The sequence below is a fragment of the Panulirus ornatus genome, chromosome 68 (genome assembly GCF_036320965.1).
Source record: "Panulirus ornatus isolate Po-2019 chromosome 68, ASM3632096v1, whole genome shotgun sequence".
NCBI lineage: Eukaryota > Metazoa > Arthropoda > Malacostraca > Decapoda > Palinuridae > Panulirus > Panulirus ornatus.
Window position 1 is genome coordinate 15,502,960 of NC_092291.1, and position 22,863 is coordinate 15,525,822.

General features: G+C 42.7%; 2 protein-coding genes across 2 annotated transcripts in view; one reads left to right on the forward strand and one right to left on the reverse strand.

Moving 5' to 3' along the window:
- LOC139747352 (uncharacterized) overlaps nt 1–17,406 on the forward strand; it is a 127,031-nt gene extending 109,625 nt beyond the window's left edge. Inside the window, 16 exon segments of the mRNA XM_071659559.1 lie at nt 68–394; nt 613–675; nt 943–999; nt 1,480–2,061; nt 2,462–3,024; nt 5,960–6,199; nt 6,948–7,145; nt 7,817–7,954; nt 8,076–8,213; nt 8,504–8,593; nt 8,776–8,906; nt 9,169–9,273; nt 9,527–9,638; nt 10,997–11,157; nt 12,031–12,199; nt 15,008–17,406. Coding sequence (XP_071515660.1) covers nt 68–394; nt 613–675; nt 943–999; nt 1,480–2,061; nt 2,462–3,024; nt 5,960–6,199; nt 6,948–7,145; nt 7,817–7,954; nt 8,076–8,213; nt 8,504–8,593; nt 8,776–8,906; nt 9,169–9,273; nt 9,527–9,638; nt 10,997–11,157; nt 12,031–12,199; nt 15,008–15,046 — 3,113 coding nt within the window. The 3' untranslated portion in view covers nt 15,047–17,406.
- A 98-nt stretch (nt 17,407–17,504) lies between these two features.
- Dnaaf3 (Dynein axonemal assembly factor 3) lies at nt 17,505–22,754 on the reverse strand. Its single transcript, XM_071659560.1, has 9 exons — nt 22,685–22,754; nt 22,060–22,163; nt 21,684–21,865; nt 20,754–20,900; nt 20,221–20,513; nt 19,839–19,978; nt 18,890–19,441; nt 18,025–18,140; nt 17,505–17,852 (listed from the first exon to the last, which is right to left on the reverse strand). Exons 1-9 carry the CDS (start codon nt 22,752–22,754, stop codon nt 17,708–17,710), a joined length of 1,749 nt encoding a protein of 582 aa, XP_071515661.1. The 3' UTR covers nt 17,505–17,707.
- Between the last annotated feature and the right edge of the window lie 109 nt (nt 22,755–22,863).

Consider the following 22,863-nt stretch of genomic DNA (forward strand, 5'->3'; position numbering starts at 1 on the left):
CTTGAGATTATCAGATCAACATAAAATTGGCCTTATAGAAAAGTGTAAGTTTCTTGTGTCTCCACAGAGTCCGATGGAGAGGAATCAGAAGAGCCAGGAGAATCAGAGGAGCTAGAGGAGCCACAGGAACCAGAAGAGTCACAGGAGACAGAAGAGACACAGGGAAGACCGATGGCGTGGCTGCCGCTGGATGAGCCGGGGATGGCCCAGACTCGCACCGGCCCCGTCACCCTTCAGAAGGCCACCGTAATCGTAGGCAAGGCTATCGCAAAGGCTATGGCCCGCGAGACATCAGTCCGGGAGTCCAACAGCAGATCAGTGACCCCAGAGGTGCAGGAAGCGCCTGTGGCTACACCCGAGCCTTCTGAAGATGAAGAGGAGATTACTGTTCAAGGTACGTGAAGGGTGTTCCTCATTCCTCGGCCACGGATCACAGTTAGTGCCAGAGTCTTTCTTTTGAACCTAACAATTACGTAATTGTTCTTAGTAGATTTACAAGAGTCAGGGTTTTATGAGTTATGGTAAAGATATCATAAGTATTTTACAGGGATGATTTGAGTTAATTTGCTTCGAGCAACATAAAAAAAAAAAACATTTCTTTTTCATTCCCAGTAACGGCGTCTGACTCCGATGATGAAGACCATCTTCGAACCCTGGACACCATCCTTGAGGAAGGTACTAGCACCAACGCCTCTTCGTCTAACGCTATTTTACTGGGTTTTAGTGTTGATTGCGCTCACTTGCCTCGCTTAGCTAATGCCAGGATATAGATTAACTTTTTATTTCTGCTGCGTCTTCCGTGGTCAAGACAGGAATAATTGAGATAAGTGATTGAATACTATTTGCCAGTAATTCCTCTCACGATAGCTTTGACGCCATAGTCTTTGGCTCGTGATGTTTACAATCATTAATCTTCCCGTGTGTTGCCCTGACTCATTTCAGAGGAGATCAGTGAAATGACCGAGTCTGGTCGAGTAATATCCCGACCCACATCAAAAAGTAAGTAGTCAATCACCAGTTTTCCTTTGTGTCATATCAGTTTGTGTTTATGAAATTCCGAATAGTACCAGTGATGAAATGAGTTTCTGCTGTATATGTTCCTTTTCTTATGTATTTTCCTGTATCGTTAGTTCCGATACCTTTTATTTTATTCACCAAAGTATGCTTAAAAAGCCATACCGTTTGTTGCAAAATTTTTGTTGAGAATAACATCCAATAACTGTTAGGTAATAAGTGACAAAGTTTGGTATGCGTTCAATAATTCAGTTTGGAAGGAAATCGGTTTGATTTGGGACAGAAGACCAGAAATACTGGTGATCCCTTCGTCACACATGCTGCCCTTTGGAGCTTCTTGCTTACCGCAGCTTCCAGCTCTCACATCATGAACTAATCCTTTTGCCTTCTGAACGTCCTCAGTTTTTGATCTACTTGGATGGACATTATCTTTCTTGCTCTGGCCACGCATGCTCTTTCTTCTAGATCTGTTTCTTCCGTTCAACCCCACGGATGTGGTGCAGCTTTCCCCTGTGGAGCGCTTCTTGAAGGCTGTAGCTGAGCCCAAGACTTCTGCAGTCAGTAGTAAGGACCTGCCTGACGGAGGTGTAAGTGTTACAAGCAAGGACGCCGCAGAAGTAGTTATTGCATCTGTCCAGGATCCTGATGAGGAAAAGACTTCGAAAACTCCACAGAGCTACTATAGCGCACCTCACACTTACTACAACGAGGCGGCAGCGACGCAGCTCGCTGAGGAACAGATCATCAAGCTTGCCCCAGACGACTACGAGACTATGTACGAGGTAAAGCGACAACTGGATAGTCTCAGAGACACCAGCAGTGCCACACTTGATAAGATCAATGCTTTGGTCAGCGAGCCATTCGTGCTCGACCACGAGGATGATGAGGGTGAGGAAATCTATTATGAGGAAGTCACTCCCAGACTCGCGGACGTCTCCTCAAAGGACCCTAGCGAAGCTGAGAGCGAGCTCTCGAGCGCCCTTAACTCGAGCAAAAGGCGAAGGCGGAGGCGGCGACGGAAGGGACGTGGCTCGAGTAGCGACGCAGGTGGGGTTCGTAGCAGGAGAAGCTAGTGGCGTCCAACAGCAGCTGTGTGCTCCCTGCATGGTGTCACAGACGGCATGATGCTGCGTTTACCTCGTGTCTCCCACAGTCATATGATTTAATGCTTAGTAAAACCGTCGTTATAGCAATACTGGAATGTTATTATTAATGACTTAACATATGAATTATTTATATTATTTTCCCTTGATAATTTTCTTTTTGCGTTTTGTTAGATTTTACCTCATGCTTAGATAAACGCCCGCCACTAAGCATCTCTATGTGCATGGTCTTCAGCTAACCTCAAGATTCGCCAGCGAGTTATTTTTCATTGCAGTCATAGATATCTGAAGTTACTACCTTGACATTAACACCAAATACTTAACGCGATGGCCTTTTCATTTAGGGGCGTCCAGCAGAGCAGAAGTGAGTGAGTCTTCCGTCGCCAGCTCATCTCCAGCTCCACCCTCCCCAGGTGCGCCCTCACCAGTTCAGACACCGTCTCCTGTGGTAGCTACACCATCACCGGTGCCCCCAACTCCCTCACCCATTCCAGCTCCAGCCGAGGCCTCACCAGCGTCAGCTCAAGAGGATACAACCGAGGAAGTGGTTCCTACAGTAACAATTAAGACGATTCGTAAGCGACCCACACCATCAGACGACGTAGCTTCAGCGTCACAACCGAAGGAGGACAGCTCGAGTCCAGTGAAGACAGAGCCAGCAGAAAGTGGTTCATTCCGACGAAGAAGAAGAAGAGACAACCTCACCGATGACACAGCCACCAGTAGTACTCCCGACACCCAGCCTGCTTCCACCTCCACCCCAGCACCCTCCACATCCTCTACCACTGATGCGTCGCCAGCAAGGAGGACAAGGAAGACCTCTTTACCGGAGTCTTCTGGAGAGTCTGAGGACGAGGATAGGGTGAGCCCCGGGAATCATACAAAGGTCCCACGTCTCTTGGTTCAGGTAACATCGCTTTTAATGCTTTTGTCTGCCTCCTCTTTTGCTAACACTGAGACACCAGGGCTTGATTATGCTCTACATTCTAAAAGATTTTGAGATACGATAATTTTCAATTCTTGAGCAGCATGGCATCATTTTAAAAACATAGTCCAGGCACACTTTCTAAGATTTTCCCATCCTGCACCCATGTCATACACGTACGTACTCCCTCACTTGTCATCCAATTCACTGCCTGCCCTACCCAACATTCTTACATTTAACTGAGACACAGTCTTATTCTCTCTTAGGTCATTATTTCTATATGTGCCCGTACTACCCCAGTACTCCAGTGATGTTTCTGTTTTCCTGTCGTCCATCATTCTCTTCCTCCTGAGGAAGGAGTTAAAAAAATTTTCTGATGGTGGCTATAACATGATGTTGACGGCTTGGATGACACTGGCCTAAAGCCCAAATTAACCCACCACTCTTCACAATTCTATACCTCCAGAATGCCTTAGATCTCAACCTGTCCATTCCTTAGATACAGTAACATCAGGAGGATCGTATCCTTTGCTATCACTCTACTAACGGCTCTCCTGTGACAGAAGCGTTTCACAACCACACAGTTGTGAGCGTTATTCCGTTTCTAACGTAGACCTTGGTCAGAACCAGATGCTTGGAAGCTCTTCATCGTTACTCTTCTTGAAATCCTGGCAGTTTGTTTTTGACCTTCGACAACTATTTCCAGTCTCGGTTTTCCCTCCCACGTCTTTGATGTATGTACAGTTGTGTAACCCTCTATCTTTTGTCTGTCTGTCCAAGGGATTTTTTTCTTACTTCGACAAAGTTCTTATCTCTCCCTTTGATGTGTTACCATACATATTACGGGCATTATCTGAAAAAGAAAACACGTTTTCCTCTTACATTTACTATCCTTTTTTGTTACTTTTATATACTTGCAGTGCCAAGGACTGTTTCTTTTCTGTTTTCCAACTTAAATTTCATCAATGTGTGTGAGCAAAGTCGATCCCACGTCTCTCCATCTTGATATTGCATGTCACATCTTTCTTCAGAAATATTAATTAGTCGTTTACATAACTGGTAATAACGATTGACTTTAGTACAAAATTACGTTATGAATTATTAGTAGTTTACTTATTTCTCCAGCGAACGTAGTTAACGGTCGCTGGTTTCTCCAGCGAACGTAGTTTATGGTCACTGGTTTCTCCAGCGAACGTAGTTATGCTGTGAGAGTTTAGCAGTGATTGATATGATGTCCAGCAATGATAACTGGATAGTTCAGCAGTAATGCTAAATCTTTCTCACATCTGCAGAGATTCTCTATAGGTCTTTCACCATACTCATGGTATCGGCCTGAAGACTTAAAAGTTTTATTTACAGAAAATTAGATAAAAGGAGTAATCTACTTTTCCATTTTCACCGAAATATCGTTGAAAAGTTAATGTACCCAAGTCATACCAAAATGTAGCCGTGTTCTCTCATTAACTCACGAATTTTATGCTACATAGGTTAGATATTTCGTTCTTGTTAAAGACTAAGCTTGAATAGTACTATATATAATCCTAGATCAAAGTAATACTTTTTCTTTAGCATCGTTTACTTTATGACTAGACAGCTTCTTTAGAGTCAAAACTTTTCAAGGGGATAAAGCGATTATTAACCTCTAGTAAACTTTTACACCTAATTTAGACTACAGTGTACCTGCCCGTACTGTAGGAAAGCCACCCTCTAGCGTCTTTCCTCACAGAGTTTGGTAAGTATAGATATAAACAGATTTCTGTAGAATGTAGCATCCCTGTAGATATGTAAATAATTTTTTTCTTTTTCTCCATCTGTAACCAGGTATTTCTCCTGGCATTACCAAGTATCTTTATGTTGCGTGCAGCGTATGTGTGTCTGTGTGTGTGTGTGTGTGTGTGTGTGTTGGCATGTGCCTTATTTATACTCAACGTCTTAACATTCTTACATAACAGCCAAATGGAGTAATTAGAAACACAATAGGAAGAAGAGCTTTTTATGTCTGATAGTTCCCATGTATTTTGGTTGCTGTCACTTGAATATATTTTATGCAGAAAATACACCATCGAATTTGATAAGACACTTTTAGGATTTCATTGTTAATAACGTTTAACTGGAAGATAATTCGTTTCTGTTTTCCACTGTAATTAGTGAATCAATGAATTAAGAAATTATGAAAGATTACATTAACATATATATATATATATATATATATATATATATATATATATATATATATATATATATATATATATATATATATACTGATAATCGTGTAAGTCTAGGGAGGAACCATGTGCAACACTGCACATATTAGGTGTAAACCTGAATGTTGTGTGCCTGCTTCATTTACCTAGTAGGACCACCCTGTTTATGACAATATAACGAGAAAGATTCTTTTATATATATATATATATATATATATATATATATATATATATATATATATATATATGATTCATTTCTTTTCGAGGGTTATACTGAATATGGTGAACAATATTGTGTTAGACTAACAGCTAACTAATCGTAGCATGAGTTCATTTCCCGTTGCAATGGCAGGCTTATGTGTCTACTGCAGCCTATATGAGCAGGGGCTGCAGTGTGTCAGCTGCTGTATGTATGTGTGTATGCACTTCCAGACGCTCCGCACTGACTGTAAAACAGATTTCCTCATGGGTTGTTGTGTGACATCAGGAGACGTGTGCTCATCAGGGTGTCTTTGCATTCTGTGGTTCAGTTGGGATAATTTCCCTCTTTACTTTGAGGTCTAGTTATGAACTCGAGTCGAGATTGTATTTTTACGATGTAGGAGTTTTTCTTTTTTTTTCATTTACGTTTTCTGAATTGTTTCCGCGTGACAGCAACTACCCCTCTGCCATTTTCTGACGCTAAGCGAAGGGTTTCTTGACGCGTGCTGCAGGTGGAGGGTCTCAAGGCGCGACACAACCAAAAGAACCCGGACTACCAGGAGGTACGAGAGCTGAAAGAACAGATCCAGATGATGAGGCGGCAGCTGGAGGCACGGATAGAGGACGCGGATGACCGGTCGGAGACTCCCGAGTCTCCGAAGGAAGAACAGCCACCGAAGGACACCGAAACCGTCCCGCAGGAGTCCCCGGAGAAACCCGTCAGTAGGGAATACGAGCAGCTCCTGTTCGACGTAAGTGTCACTGTCTCGCGGCAATCATACATTTCACACGTTATGTTTATATTCAGAAATGAACTGTGCCCATGTAATGTTCAGGTAGTAGAATTCATTGCAACATATTCCTTTTTTTTTTTTCTAATGAGGTATTTGTTGTCGATTTTTAACTAGCATGGTACTTGGCCTTCTCGTCCTAAGTGAGGTATTTCGAATGTTTTCTCCAAACCTTTTCTCAATTTTTCCCATCACGTTCCCTTGCGCGACTCGCTCATTTGACATCCACATCATTGGAGTTGGAGCGCCAGCCCATATCTGGTGGACAAGGAAATTATCTACGTGAGGGAGTTTTACACTCACTCGGTGCGATTGCACTCCATTACTTGGAACTTCCTTGGCAATATGTTGTTTGAGCTCTTTATCTTTTTCAACATTCACTATTTTTCTTTCTCTTAGCTTGTACCGTTCACCTACCAGTCTGTTACGACATAAGTACTTAACACATTTCCTAACTCAGTTCTTAATAAATTTCTCGTTATGTTCTCTAGTGTATCAACGTCTTCATTTTGCAAGGAACTGATAAAGATTAACCTTGTCAGATCGATCCGGAAACTTGACAGTTGTAAGCATATCATCTCTGTTTCGTCATTCATTCAGCCTACGTTAGTCTGTTGTTATTGTGCTCTTCCTTCACCTTAGCTAATGCGCTTCAAGTAGGATTTTTTACGCCATGCGTTAATTCTTCTCTTATTACATGACGCTGCAGAGGAAGGTGCGGCGTCTGTTGGCGGAAGGTCGAGCGGGCAGCTACGAGAAGGCGGAGTTGGCGGCGCAGCTCCTCACTTTCAACTTCGACGAGACAGACTCGCTGCAGGCCGCCGAGGAGTGCTCGTCCATCTACACCGCCATCCAGTTCCTCCAGCAAGAGTGTGAGCTGTGTGCCGAGAAGTACCCCATGAGGAAGGTAGGCTGTTGTTGCGTGTGTGCAGCCATCTCTCTCTCTCTCTCTCTCTCTCTCTCTCTCTCTCTCTCTCTCTCTCTCTCTCTCTCTCTCTCTCCTCATAATGTGTCATTCTTTGAAAAAGATTCTCATAACTCACCTGACCCGGACGTGCAGTGTTATACAGTAAGCTGTAACGTGAGCCTCTTAGATCATTTGAACTCAGCTTTATAATGATTTTGTTTAGTAGAAGAAGCCTAAAAGATTATAAACATTAAGCATTGCAGGTAATATTACGAGTCAATCTGATCATTTCACTCCGTCTAGATTGAACCTAGCTTTAAGAAGAGTCTAGTTATGTTTTTTGAGATTTAACAATGGACGTGATCATCACCTGTAGAGTTAGTCTTGTCACTAACCACACCAGGGAAGGAGTTTGGTCATAATAGATATCCCCAACTTAACATGAATCTTGTTACATGTTCGAACTTCCATGGTGTAGTGGTCAGCGTTGTCGACCCTGATTCATGCATAGGCCAGCCAGATTCGAATTCACAGCTCAGCTGTCGGAGACCACAGCCAACCCTACCTGTTTATCCTCCCCTCGGGACCTGGTCGATAGATGATGAAAAATCCTCTCCCTGTACCGCATGAACAGTAATCACACATAGCATGACAAGTACTCTCTGTGGCAGATGATGTCGATGCTGCAGTGTACTCACCGATGTTGCTGCGAGTGCGCCAAGACCTACTTCACCTTCCAGATCAAGACCAAGAACATTCGCGAGGTCCGCTGCCCATTCTGCAGTGAACCCGACCTCGACGCTAACGAGGTAAACTTCTGTGGCTCTTCGTGTACCTTGATTTCCTTTCTTCATGGAAGAATGACAAGTAACTTGTCTGAATTATATTTTCCCTTTACTTTTTTATTGATGATGAACCTTGAACTGGCAGGAGATAGCCAACGAGTACCTGAACAACATGGACATCCTCCTGAAGAACATCCTGGACGAGGAGACGCACGAGCTCTTCCAGCGAAAACTACGCGACTGGACGCTCATGAAGGACCCCAACTTCCGGTGGTGCAACAAAGTGAGGCTGATCATCCTCCGTTCTCATCCTTACAGAGATTTACTTTTACGAGTTTATCTTTGAATATTTCAATATACTTTCCCCCTTTTTTCGCTGCAGAAGATAGTAATTTCCTCTATAAACCCAGTTCAGCCAATGAAGTTCATTATCATGCATGAATAGTGCTCCATTCTTAGGTAATAGAGATGAAGTCTTAGGAAAAAAAAATGTTGGAACACACTGATATGTTTCGTAGTCTGAGATCATTTTGGTCTTAGCTGACTGCTGCCATATTCATCTTCCCTTGGCAGTGTTCGTCTGGATTCATCGCCAACCCTCGGGCCAGGAAGCTCATCTGTCCTGACTGCAAGGACGTGACGTGTGCCCACTGTCGTGCCAGTGTGAGTATACCATCGGTGGAGAGTGGGTAGGAGGACGTGATGGAAGAAACACACACACACACACACACACACACACGACATGTCAACATCATTTCTGCGTTTACTTTATTGGTATTCATTATTATATTTACTACTTTTTCGTTTGTATGATTTTATCTTTTCTATCTTCATTGACCTTACAGTGGGAGGCGACTCACGAGGGGATCTCCTGTGAGGCGTTCGCCCGCTGGAAGACGGAGAACGACGCAGAGATAGCGGCGCAGGGCGTGGCCAAACATCTGGCCGAGTGTGGCATCACGTGCCCCAAGTGCAAGTGAGTTGCCATCCACCTTGGTTCCTCCACACTGTTTAGACATCAGTCCTCAACACTATCTGCAACTCTTCGTCCTCCGCATTATCTAGACATCTTAGGGATCTCTACACTAACTAGACTTCTTAGTACAACACATAAACAAGAAATTTTAGTCCTCTTTACAAACTAACTAGTCACAACTAGTCGACTGTTCTCGCATGTTATTCTTATATGGAGAACTTCTCACAGACTGGTATTAAGTACTGACATGTTCCTTTTGCAGATTCACTTACGCCCTTGCAAAGGGTGGGTGCATGCACTTCACGTGTACCCAGTGTAAATATGAGTTCTGCTCCGGCTGCAGCCAACCCTTCCGTCAGGGATCCAAGTAAGACCATACAGGAGTATTTCCCCTAAAATGGATTTAAAGTCTTTAAAACAGATACAGATGATACTGCATATGAAAATGTTATTCATTCAAGGAAATACTTAGATTTGTTGATCATTTAAGTCGTGTGTAGAGAGGAACTGTATTTCTTGAGGGAAGTGAGTGTTATAGGTGTATTCTATAATGATTAATCATGAGGTTCATAGGTGTTCTGTGCCGTTGGTTCAGTAATTTGATTTTTACTGTGTTGCAGGTGTCCAGTTGGGCCTTACTGCGAGCGTCTGGGTCTGCATGCTCACCACCCGAGGAACTGTCTCTTTTACCTCAGAGACAAAGAGCCCCAACAACTCCAGAACTTGCTCAAGGTAAAGTCCTTACCGGGTCGTCCTCGGGAGGAGCTGGGGGTAGAGTTCGAAAATCTTATTGCTGTTAGCGACTTCGGGCATAGTTATTATTTATGTAAAAAAAAAAAAAAACACATTGACTAGTAGCCACAAAACTTTTTAAACTTTGTTGTTATTGTCTTTGAAAGATAACTTACATATTTACCAACATTTTCTTCGGACTCTTTTTTTCTTAGAACAGAGAGTGGTCGCACATTTTGTCCTCAGCAACTAGGTTATTATTAGATGTTCATGAAGGATTCTGACACTTGTCTTTGCATAAGACTACACAAAATCAGTTTACCAAAAATTCATGAAAAGACAAGGTACATAAAAAGGGAGTATTGAGTATTGTAAATGATTTTAGGTTAAGCTTTTTGTTCATTATAAACCCTGACTTACACTGATATGAGCATTGAACTAAGACGTGATGTTAATTGAATGACTGTGTTTGGAAACAAGTGTCATAACTGCCATGCCAATATTCACAGCACCACAACTCACCTGTTGACGCCTCAGGGTAAAACAAAATGATGATAAACCTGTCGTTGTTGTGATACGATGTACTTAAAGGAAGGTCTCAAACTCCGAATTTGTTTTATGGTTACAGAAGCACAGGAAGCAGTCTGATCCCATTACTATTTGTTCCCGTACACTGGAGTGGTGGTGGTGGTATGATCCAAAGCGATTCACGTTGTATTAGAAAGTGGTAATAAGATCCCTACATGTTGGTTGTAGGATATGTGGTAATAAAGACCGTTCAGTGGCTGGCTATAGATACCGAGGTGGTAGTAGACGTTGACACGAAGGTTAGTTATGGATGTGTCTGTTGAAGCAGACTTCTTACCTTGCGGTTTCTAGTAGCGTCTGAGTTGATAGTAGGACCTCTAGACTGGCTGCTTATTGTTAGTTGGATGTAAGAAGACTAGCACGGTAGTTTCATATGGATATGAAAGTGGTAATTAGGTCTGAATATTGGTGGATTGTGGATGATTAAGCAATAGTCAAGTTTACATGCCAGTTGGTTGGCAAATTAAGCGCGACGGGACGACCCTTGGACATGAAGACCTGGCAGTTTACGTAACCCTTAAGAGTAGAGTCAAAGATCGTGCCATCATAACCATAAGAGCGTGGCAGCTGAACCACAATATCTAATAAGCTTCCTACTATACGACACGCCAGGGGTGAAAATCCCACTTCCAACAGTTTTTTTTTTTTTCAACCATTAAAAGTATCTGTGATACGTAAACCTTCATGACCAGAACCCCAGTGTGCAGTCAATGCAAGGCCATAGATGGTCTGGACATGTTAGTGTTCCTAACTGCTTGCCCTTCTCGCAGGAGGCTGGGGTAAGCTATGACACAGAGCCCCAGGGTATGCAAGAGCAGAAGACCGGCGTGCGGCCCGTGTGCCAGGTACAAGAGCAGAAGGAGCTGCCCGACGGGCTCAAGGATGACATCTGTGGCCGTGTGGTTCCTTCAGGTTATGCTGGACTCTGCAGGTATGTCACTCAGCCCGACACAGATTCCTAGATTCACACCAAGAATTATGTTTCACGGAAAATTATGATACTTTGATCGTTCGAAGCCCTTTTGTGAAATGTCAAGATGTAGTGTATTATTTACAGTCAGTTTTACATCTTTTTGACTGGAGATATATTTTTGTTTTATGAAACATTATCTTATGGTTAGTCTGACCCCATCGTTGACTCTTTGGAAGAGAATTAATTGTACTAATAAACTTATAAACCACAGTGAATTAAGACGAAATTTCCAAAAGCCACAACATTGGTACTTTGCATACCTCCCCACACGCGTCCGTGTGCGTTAGTGCGCACGTATAGTGCGTACGTGGCTCACGCATCCTGCTGAGTAGAAGGTGACATGGACGCCTTATGTCGCACCGAATATCCCAGGTGAAAGTTCTGCAGGAGAGGTGGAGGATAACATAGGTAACCCTGCAGCAGATTTTGAAAACAGGCGACTTGCTTATTGTCGGCAAGCGCGCACACACACACACACACACACACACACACACACACACACACACACACACACACACACACGATATCTGATTTACTGTGGGATTCTTCAGATACTAAGGTTTTAAGTTTACAGATATCCCAGAGGGAGGGATGATCTCGAGGTGTCTTGCTGGCCTCATGCATCGGTATATTTGAGGGGATCTCTCAGTGCACTGCGTTGTGCTGAGAGAACCAGCTTCCTTCCCCTCTACTCGGACCCCTCGTATGTATGTTCTTGAGTGGGTATTTTGTGAAGAAGGAATGTTCCAGTTATACAGTCGAGTTTCTTAATTTGCTGCTTCGAAGTAGTCCTTGATGGCTGAGTTCTAAGACGAGCTTCCTTCTTTACAGAAACCACTACCTTGACTATTTGGGTCTGTTGTGTTTTAAAAATAAGGTAGACCCACTGCCTCTATTGGATGAAGAGGACCTGAGGTTTGTAATGCGTCGAGAAAACCTGCAGATTCCTAAGCGGCGGCCATGGGAGTCTGATGATTACTTCCGTCGGAGGCTTTCGAAGGTAATGCGTCCCCCATGTTGCCTTCCTTTTCTTGGTTGTTCTGGCAAGCCTCTCCCTTATCTCACCCAGGTTGCACTACACGGAATACTTGGTGGAAAAGATCAATGCCCACAAGCTTGACCCTGTCAGCATCTTTGACGAGGCAGATTTGCGCGTCTGTCTCAGAAGGAACGGCAAGACAGTCCCCATCAGGCGGTGGGAGTCCGAGAAACTGTACAGGGATAAGCTAATCAAGGTGTCCATTCCGGCCCCCTCTCCTCCTCGTGCTCTTCAGCTTACATCATGAACTGCTCTCCCAGCTAATACACACTGCGACTTCTTGCTAGAACGAAGAAATAGTGTTGAAACCCTGTGTTTTGGTTTTTTCTTCTCATAATTCAAAAATGAGACATGAGTTATATTTTGCGTCTAATGCCTCCTTTGCCTACATCCTATGACCTGTTATGTCCCTCAAGTCCAATAAATCAGAATGCCGTCATTACTACGGTACATATTAATGCTTCGTTCCTCTTAATGGTATATATGTCTGGGTAAACGGTAACAGGAAAGCAATCGAGTAGTTCGAGAAGTCATAGCATTTTTGATATTTTTGGTATCTAAGGTTCATACGTCTGAGCCATAAGATAATTGACAGGAAAGATTACAATCATGAATATTAGTCATATAAACACAAGTTATGGTCATTCCATACGAATGTCTGGATGAGTTTCTTGCATTTTACGGATATGTGAAAGATGGAGAATATAACATCTTTACATTTCCACATATTTAAGTATCAGACACCTAACATACGTTTGCGTATGAGAACGTACAATATGGTGTTAGAGATCTGAAGGCAGTTTAGGAATCATCAGGCTGATTATACATTTAGGTTAAGCTGGCAGAATTAAAACTACTACCCTCTTGCTTTCCTCGTATTACCGGAGATCCAGCTAACACTAACCCCTTAAAGGAAGTTGTTGGCGATATACTGCATCGGTAGTTAATCAGTTAGTGATGCAATCTGCTGTTCTCAGTCATACTTACGTCTTGTTTGCATTATAGTACTTGCACTTCTCTTCCGCTGCTCGGAACAGGCCAAGACCTTTTATGTTTTGAATTCCTTTCTCAAAATATGACGAAAATTTAGGAAATTTATATGTTGTGAGTGAAAGTTTAGGCTGAATGATCAGTTGAAAGAGGATTCCAGTGATACAGCTTTTCTGTCAATTTTGTTCACAGTGTTCTTTTAAACACCATCTCTTGCTTTGCTTCCATGTACACAGAGTGGACCAAATTCTCACTCAAATCATATATAACCTATATATTGTTCCTTTATGAAAATTAGCCTCTGGGTGAAAAATTAAATAGATACACGCACGTGAATGAGGATAAGGTATTTTCCTGGCCCTGTTCACCGCTGCGAAGGGTTTAAAAGTAATATGAAAAATTACCTATTACGACTTATCTGACTTTTCTTGCCTGTCACATTCGGTAATTGTGGTAATAACCGGATATTGCACTTGTCATATCCGGTTCTCAGTGAAGCACAAGTGACACACTGGATAGTTTCAGCACCGCTGGATGTCGTAAGGTTGAGGGGATGTGTTCACTGACAAGGGACAGTGTGCGCCCTCCAAACCGCTACCTGCTATCGTATATGGTTTTCACATGGTGATTGAAAACATATCGTCAAATGGTTTCCACCAGGTCGCTGGAAGTACATTCAGGCTCTGTTTTCAACTGTAGGTAGTAATTGTGTTTATGGCTCATCCAGCCATTGATCCTAAGCTTATCCATTCACAAAAGTACTATATTGGTGTTAACAGAGTGAAAGTAACTACCATATTTTCTTAATGAAAACAAAAAAGAAAAGCGTCCATTTGCTTGGAAACTTATGCAGTGCTTTAATACAAAGATTTATTTAGAACAAATGTACTTTACTCGTGAACTGAAAGGACCACAAGTGAAAAGCGACAGGTGCAATATGCGATAGTTATCAAAATTACCGGATGTGACGAGTGAAAAACAGTAACGAGTCGTAACAAACCATAGTCCATACTATCAAGTCATTCACCAGTAATTCACTTTTAATCCCTCTGTTGTGTTTAGGTAACACTAATCTCATCTCTAATCAGAATTTTGTCACTAACAGTAAGTTCTAGGGATAATGTTCTTGAACAAGACCGTCAGCACCTACTTCACCTCTTTCCATAGCATTTACATTCGTGTTTCACATACCTTACGATTTTTATTTTCCTTCCGGTTACACGGAGAGATACGACGCTGTTTTAGGTTATTTATTTAGCTCTGGTATACAACTGTACCCTAACTTGTACATACCCTTCTCCTGAAATATTTTACACAGTTTTAGCATAATACTGGTCTTTAAGCCTGGAAACTCGATTCAAGAAGATATACATTCTGTTATGTTCGTCATAATCATGTTATTAAACCTAACTAAACTAAGCGTTTTTTCCCTTTACCTCAGAGCAGCTGATCAAAGAACTTGTTATTCGAAAAGCCAATATACCTTATATATGTTTATGTGTAACAGTAGCAAAGTGTGTTTTTTGGTGAGGAGTTTTCGTTTCTTGTTTACTAACTTATGTGCTAAACAAAACGTTATCCTGAATGTTCTTAAATGTGTATTTACAGTAGCAGTATCTTCATTGCAAAGTTGCATGGAGTAGGCTCAGCAACTAGTGCTTCATATGATGATACTATTTAAGTATGTAATATTCGAAAAATGTTCCCACAGTTTATTTTTTTATTATATTCTCCAAGAACATTTCATACAGTTCTAATTATCATATTATATTCCCACAGCTGATCAAAGAGCATCTACCCCTGAGCAGCCTAGAATAGAATTGAGTAATCGTCGACGTATAGAGAACCTTACAGGACGTGCATACCCGACTGTGATGCGTCCCGTCCGCCGGCCACTCCGTCCGTCGTTGTCGTCACAATAGTGCAACCCACCCGTCTCATGACACTTACACTCCACAGCCAAGACTTCACCGACACCAGTAACCCACCTATCCACCTTGAGACGTCCACCCACCTGCCACTATCAAGGCGCCTGTTGACCTGCTCCAACAAGCGCGAACGACGCTAGAAGCCCGCTACTCATCCCGGCGCCGAGGCCAACTCACTAGATGCAGCTCTTCTGCTTTATCGCACATTACATTTTTGTTCATTGTTGATCGTCCTTCAGATATATATTCATTTGTATTGTAATTTCAGTTGAAAAAGAAAATATTCTTGATTATGGAAGTGCTGGATTTTAAAGAACTGTAATTCTCTGATATAGACAAGTGTATTGCACACTGTAGCAAGAATTCCTGCAAATGTTCCTGTCACTAACCCTCATACTTGAATAAATGTATAGTGTAGAAACACGACGTCCCTATCAACTGATAACACGCTTGTGCTGAAGAAAAGTACAAGTGGGTAAGTGCACGTCTTAATCCCATGATTAGTGATAATGTATATATATAGGATATTTAGGCTGTGATAAATCAATCGAAGCCTATTAAGGTGATATGTAAAAATAGATGAGCAAGATTTATTCCTTAGTGTGCTTGTTCCTAGCATCTCCCATGTTTGTCTACTGTTGCAGACATACATATGCGGGTATAGAGCCACATGTGTGTATCACAGAGTCAGTATGTATAGAGACGTGTTCAAGAGTTAGCGTTAGAGATCGGGTGAAGTTGTAGCCTCCCACTCTCCCTAATCCCCTAGAGTGCCGTGGATGAGTCGTGCTCTGGCAGTTCGACCTCTTCTGCTCCCTTTTCTTAGCCCAACACACTCTTGCTGGAAAAGCAATTTGAGTATCACTTGTACTACGAAATTTCTATACCACAAAAGGACTCTGTCCTTTATAAGACCTCTTAGTCAAACGACTGTTACGCAAATTTATATTTCCATTTTGATATTACTTTCTCCATGATTAGGTTTATATATGAACAGTTCACAGCTCCTTAACTAATTTCTTATTAATGTGATTTCCCTGTATTGATTGACTTCGTTCAGGTATACTTATTTCTGTATCATTATTATAATTTTTATCTTTATTAGCATCTTGAAAATATTGTTACTGTTATAATTTGGTTTCTCAGAATATGAAGATCGTCCTTAGGTATGTTATCGATGGTACTGTAATTTATTTTGGACACCATGCCAGTCATAAGAAACCATCCTTGCCATATTCGCCAGGACTCCTCCCAGTTTCTGTATGACACAACACGAGGCAGCCTACTACGTCCTAGGAAACTAACTTAACCCACCACACTGCATTTACCTGCTGCCAGATCATACCGTCTGTCACCGTTACATCTTTCCTGCTACCGCACTACACCTTTCTTACTACCATGAAACACAGTGCTTTCTGCCACTTGTCGCCATGATACATTCTCCTTGCTTATAGAGTACACACTTCCAGCAGATCACACCCTACCACACAATATATTGTCTGATACCATACTGTCTTCTGCGCTACCTTACTAAGTTATGTCATTCATTAGCGCCTCTCCGAGGCCTTTCCATTGTCATCATAATCCCCTTGTGATATGTTATTACCTCATTACAGTGTGTCCTCTTAGCGTCATTCTATCACTCCATATTGTCATCTACCAAGCCACCAGCTTCGTCAATCTTCTTTCTGATTTGTCATTGATTCATCAAATTCGCCGTATTATTCTGCCCTGTGACCATCATTCATTGGGATTATTCTTCTTTTTTTTCCAGCTTAAACATCCAAAACAAATATGAACCACTTATGACCATTTGACTGTGTCCTTATTCCTTTCTGGCAAGCCTTGTGTGAAAACGTAGCTCGGTGAAGATAGACCAGTAACACTTACCGTCAGATGGACTAGTGGCACTGTCTTCAACCTAGAATTTTGCACAACTGCAAAAGCATTAGGTCATATGCTATGGAATTCAGCTTTTCTTTCTCACTGAATGCTATACTATTCTACATATTCCTGAGCCTAGCAGTGTTTGAAACGTGCTAAAAGCTACGTTTTCTTAAGATCTTCGGTTTCACACCAATGAGGGTCCCAGAAATTCCTTTTCTTTCGCTTGGGCTGTCAGGCGCCTAACTGGTGGTGTCTGACGCTCGCGTCCCTCCCGCCATGCTAACTACTGCTTCTGTGAACTCTCATCTGTGATTTTTTGTCATGTATGCACTGAATTTGGGACTAATAAATGTATCATACACTTATGTATTTTATAGATCAGTTTACCTCGGCATATGAATCATATAATAGGTGAATGAAACTGTGGAGTAATAAGGTAAGAGAAATAGTAGTTAGTCTATATTATGATGAACACAGCAGTTTTAACAACAGTTTACACCCTTTGAGTCCAAGGAAAGTTAAGTCGGGATTGGAGTTGGATCGTGCGCACTACGCAGTGCTTCGAAGACCTAGCAGCGACACTCCAGCCACCGTTAAAAAGGTTAGCTTTTTCTAACTTACTTTAAGCCTTCAGCTTTTCGCTAAAGAAATCACTGTCAAAGCTTCATTTATCGAGGGTTTTGTTTCTATTAAAAAGCAGGTGACAGAGAGGGCCTGGGCTAGTGCGCACCCACCCGGCCTCTCCTGCTGACGACGTCACTCTGTTCTCGTACTCCATCACTTGGTTGTCTGTAAGCTCCGGGAACATCCTGATGGGGAGAAACATACTGAAATAGCAGGAAGATGTACAGAAATTTGCGATACTAAGAAATTTCTTGAGTCGACTGACCTCTGACTAGTGAATATGGAACACAAATTGTAATTTTTCCTTCTTTTCCACATGGAATGTTAGAAAGCGACTTAAGAATAAGATATACTCACTGGGCTGTTTCGACAATGAGTTTGGTGTGTGGGTGGAGTTGGGCGTACAGGAGTGTGGGTGTAAGCAGGTGAGCCATAGCTGCGGACATATACAGCAAGTCCAGGCCGCCCTCAATCTGCCAGATTTCATTCTCAATTCAATTGATTTGATACAATGCTATAGTAGAAAGAAATATACTTCATTGAGAGTAAAAAGGTTTTCAAAAAAAGAATCAAGAATTCATTTCCTAAAGGACATGACTAAATTGTCATTCCTTTGTCGGTAACGAGACGTGAAAAGTGTACCTTCGTTCTTGGCATCTAAACAGGTTTCCTGAAATGCGCCTTAAAGAAATCATACGTAAAAGGAGCTGGTGAATAAGGCAACTCAAACGGGAAATTCGTTAGATCAGGCGCAAGGTAGGTTGTTAGGTCTCAAGAGGAAATTTGTTAAACGTCTCAAGATACTAAGAGCCGTTTTGTGGGATAGTTTGCTAACTAGGATCTCAAGGGAGTTTCCCTAGCTCAGAATCTAATAAAAGGATTTAACTCGTGTTGAGGGATAGAATGCTTCACCAGGTTTTCAAGGAATCAGCCACATTATGATATCGAGATGGGTACACATGATAGAAGGTTCTGTGCAGCTAACTACCACTATGACACGTATCCAGTTACTTATGTGGAGATCAGTGTACTGCCGTCCACATTTTGACGCTATTTTACAGCTATCTTAACGTTTAGGTTAAGTCCGTTGCTAGGAGTAAAAAGTACTGATTGGTAAAAATTAAGAAAATATCTAGAGTAATACTGTTAAACAACAAAGTATTCCACGACAGAATATAAACTAAACCGTGGTCCTTGAAGAATTTATGTGCGTGACCCTTACCTCCGCCAGTGAGGTTAGGTCATTCAGGCGTGAAGGAGAGACTAAGATGACCTCCACCCCATCAAGTCGTAGCCAGTCTTCGCTTGCACCTTTTTCATCCTCAGGCCTGCTGCCTGCACGCTGTGGTGGAATACTCTCTGTCGTGTTACTTTTACTCTTCTGTGTGTTCATTTCACTTTGAGATTGTATTTCCACGCTCTCAACGACTTTCACCTCTTCCATCAGCTTTTCCATCCTCCCTTCCACTTGTATTTCTATTTTCTCTTCAGTCCTCGATTTTATCTCGTTTTCCACCTTATCCTCTGCATGCATCTGCATCTTTTCCTCCTCCTTTTTCGCTTTGCTCTCCATCAGATGGTTGTCATCAAAGCCTTCATGTGCCTGCATTAATTTCCCTTCAACTTGTTTGCTTGCATTCTTCCCATCCATCCCTTCGACCTGCCTTTCCATCTTCCCGCTAGCCAACCGCTGGTGCCCCTCCTCCTTCAGGTTGTGGGCCCACAGCTGGCGTAGGAGACTCTCCAGATTCCACTGCGCCACCTCACTGCCGCTCTGAGGGGGGAATAGTGTGATTATTGTGACGTAGCAAGACAGGCAAATAGCAGATGATGCCGACATCTTGCGATGCCTCGATGACGTGAAGTATACAAACAGGGAATGCAAGAGACGGGACAAAGAATAAGTCTGTCAGTAAAATTCATCTCGAAAAAAGTAAAAATAGCGATGCATGACAAAGTAATGTTTCAAAAGCTACAAGTTTAATGCTGGAATGCGACAGTTAATGATGTCGTTTGTAGTCCATGTAACAGGTTGCTGTGGATATAATCACAAAGACAAAAAACTAGGGTATTTGTACTCTCGAAAGTATGAACACACCGACTGTATTTCAGAAGTAGGAGCATGGCAAACTTACAAAATGTAATACGAAAACATATTTTGTTTTGCTTACGTATTTGCTTCTTCCGTTGGAAGTCTTAGATACCCGAGCGTCAGCGGAGGCCAGGGCAAGTGCGGGGAAAGGCCCAGAGAGCAGGTCGCCCCAGTACCCAAGCCGCTGGTGCCGCGTCGTTCCCTCCCTCACTGGCGCCACTGAAACAGCACCCGCCAAAGCGCGCGCGCACGCGTACACACACCAGTTTGATAATGAGTTAGGATTTTTTATGTTAAAGAATACTTTATCTCGGGTAATACTGGATCAGTGTTAACTGCAATTTAATTGGTGCTATCTTCTTTAGGTTTAGGCAATACTTCGTTTGTTCTAAGTAATTTTGTAGTAATGGATAACAAGTACATTCTACATTTAGTACTAGTACAATTATGTGTATCCTTACCTGAGGCCAGTGAGGTGTTGGGTAAGTGGGAGGTAGCGTCTGTAGCTATCGTGAAGGCCTGACCTGTATCCCTCCATACCAGGTACTCTTGGCCCCAACCAGCACCTACACCCACGTGCCCGTCCTTCTGCATCCCTTCTTCACCAGCAGCGACGCCTTCATCGGCCTCTCGCCCGGGAGGACTCACGTGCAGCTGTTGGATGCGATGAGAGAGGCGCATGTTCCAAGCCCAATCAGCTTCCGCTTTTCTGTAGTCGTACCGGGTGCCCAGAATTTGCCGCAGCCGCGCGTCCCTGCCCGATTTGATGCCGGCATTTGAAAACTTAGTACCTGCGCATCAGGAGCTGCGGAATTTATCTATAAGTTTACGTATTCATCCCTCCCTCCATGCAATCGTCTATCAGTCAACTCCTGCAGTTATTTTGTATTGCGTGCTTGCTTCACATTGTTCAAATCCGCCCATACCGTACCTCGAAAGAGGTACGATGTGGACCACTGCCATTTGAAGAACTGAGATAGGGAGCAGTACTAACCAACAAGATGCCGGGTCATACTGGTCTAATGACAGCTTGTACCAAGTCCTGCAAACGGCGTCGATGGCGTCTCTCTCGCGGTACTTAAGCCTTCCGGCGGAGATTAGACCGAACATCGCCGAGTACTGAGTTACGTCCGTTATAACTCTGGGGGAAAAGGGAAGATCATAGCGTTTTGGAAAGGGTCAAAAGGTTGCTAACGGGGTGGAAAAGTAAAGCTAAGGTAAAAGAATGTGGCATTATAGAGGATGTATGGCTTTATCCTGGAGGAGGAAACGAGGTAGAGATGCTTTTGTGAGGGAGGTTGGTAGCGGTGACACTTGATCTAGGAGAGAGAGAGGGGGGTGAAGCCAAGGTAAACGGGACAAGGTAACACTGATGTAGGAATATGAGGATAAGACTAAAACTGTAGCAGGGTAGAGGAGTAACAGTGTTTTTATAAAGATGGAAATGGAAGGTAAGACTGACTTAAAACGGTGAAGAAAGTCTCGTAACTTCCAAAAGGCGGCTATGAGGCAACAGTGCTCTAGAGAAGGAAGAAATGATGGATCTGATGGATAAAGTGGAACGTAACCTAAAAGTTCGTGTAGCAGAGGCTGATGACTCTGGTGAGGAAGGGAAAGGAAGTAACTATTGGAATAATGAGAGGGCGTGTGGAGAGTGCTTAAAGCAGCTGCTAGCGGGTACTTACGACGAAATCTTGTGATTGGGCAGGACCAGAGCATTTCACCGCAGGAAAATAAAAAGTTAAGAATGTATGTGAGACCGAGTGTGTTCGTGGAATGCAAGCCAATTGTCTACCTATGGGTGAGGCTGTTAGAAAAAAAGCAGCCTGGGCCAAAGAGGATTACGAGGTGGGTGACTGTTAGTCCTTATGCACCTGGTAACGATAGGAGTGAGGAAGAGAGGTAATCTAACAAAACTACTTACATGGATAGTCTTCGAGCTGCGTTTTCCAAATAGTCTCTAGAGGCAGGCCTAAGGTAGAGGTTTCCCCATAGGTCCAGGAGAAGGTTGGCTCTCTCCCTCAGCCCCAGGTTCTGTTGAAGGCTGATCCCCATCAACAGCAGCACTCGTGCATACACTTCCACCGTAGCCTCCAGCAGATACACCTGCGGAGGCAATCATATTACTATGGAGACCCACCCGTCAAATACTTACTACTCCTCAAGGGGGATTAGTTTTCATTTCATATGTCTTATTCTTTCATATTTAGATATTATTTACACTGGGTGGACAGCCGTCCACTGAACACCTCTTGAAGACACCAAGGGAGGTTTTACTTTATCCAGGTAAGCGAACCTACCCTGAGCCGTTTCCTGTGTTTCCTGGCAAGGGTCATCAATAAGTGGCGAGGGTCTCCGGTGCCTATCACCAATGCCTGCACTGTGGCTCCAGGAACGTCTTCATCTATTCAGTTAAGATCGGATTTGGCGAAGTTAATACATTAGGCTTCAGCAATAATAAAAAAGAGGTTTTATTTAGTTTCACAGCCAAGAATCACTGTATTTCAATGTATAACCATCTGCTAAAGCTCTGCATGGTGGCTGCAAAAGCGGCCAAGATAGATACGTGGACATGTTATAAATCAATATTTTGAGTTTTTAAAGATACGATGATAAGCTGGTGTGATGAATATAGATTAATATTTTTCATCTGTTATAAATCTAAAGATGCTCACTCGTACATTAGCAACCTCAATATCTTGCCGAACATTACTGGTATACACGTCATGTATTTCGTTTAGGATATGATTCTTAAATACTAGTGCTATTTGGATCTGTATCATGATTCTTATATGTATGATCAGGTTGTGGTTCAACAGTAATCTGTCCACCAACTGACATTGCACTTGACTCAGGTCACACCTCCTACCGTTTTTTGATATACTGAAAAATCCTTGATTTCCACAAAACATTTGTTTAACTTACCATCCACGTAGTTGAGGAGGTCAACTGGAGGTGAGAAACCCCACCAGTTGATCAAACCATGGCCGTGCATTATAACAAATTCACAGTATATTGAGATGCTCTCAGAATAGGGTATAAACAACTATTGTTGCTATAGTAACAGAACGAACCAATCAGAGGAGAGACGCATGGAGCTGACC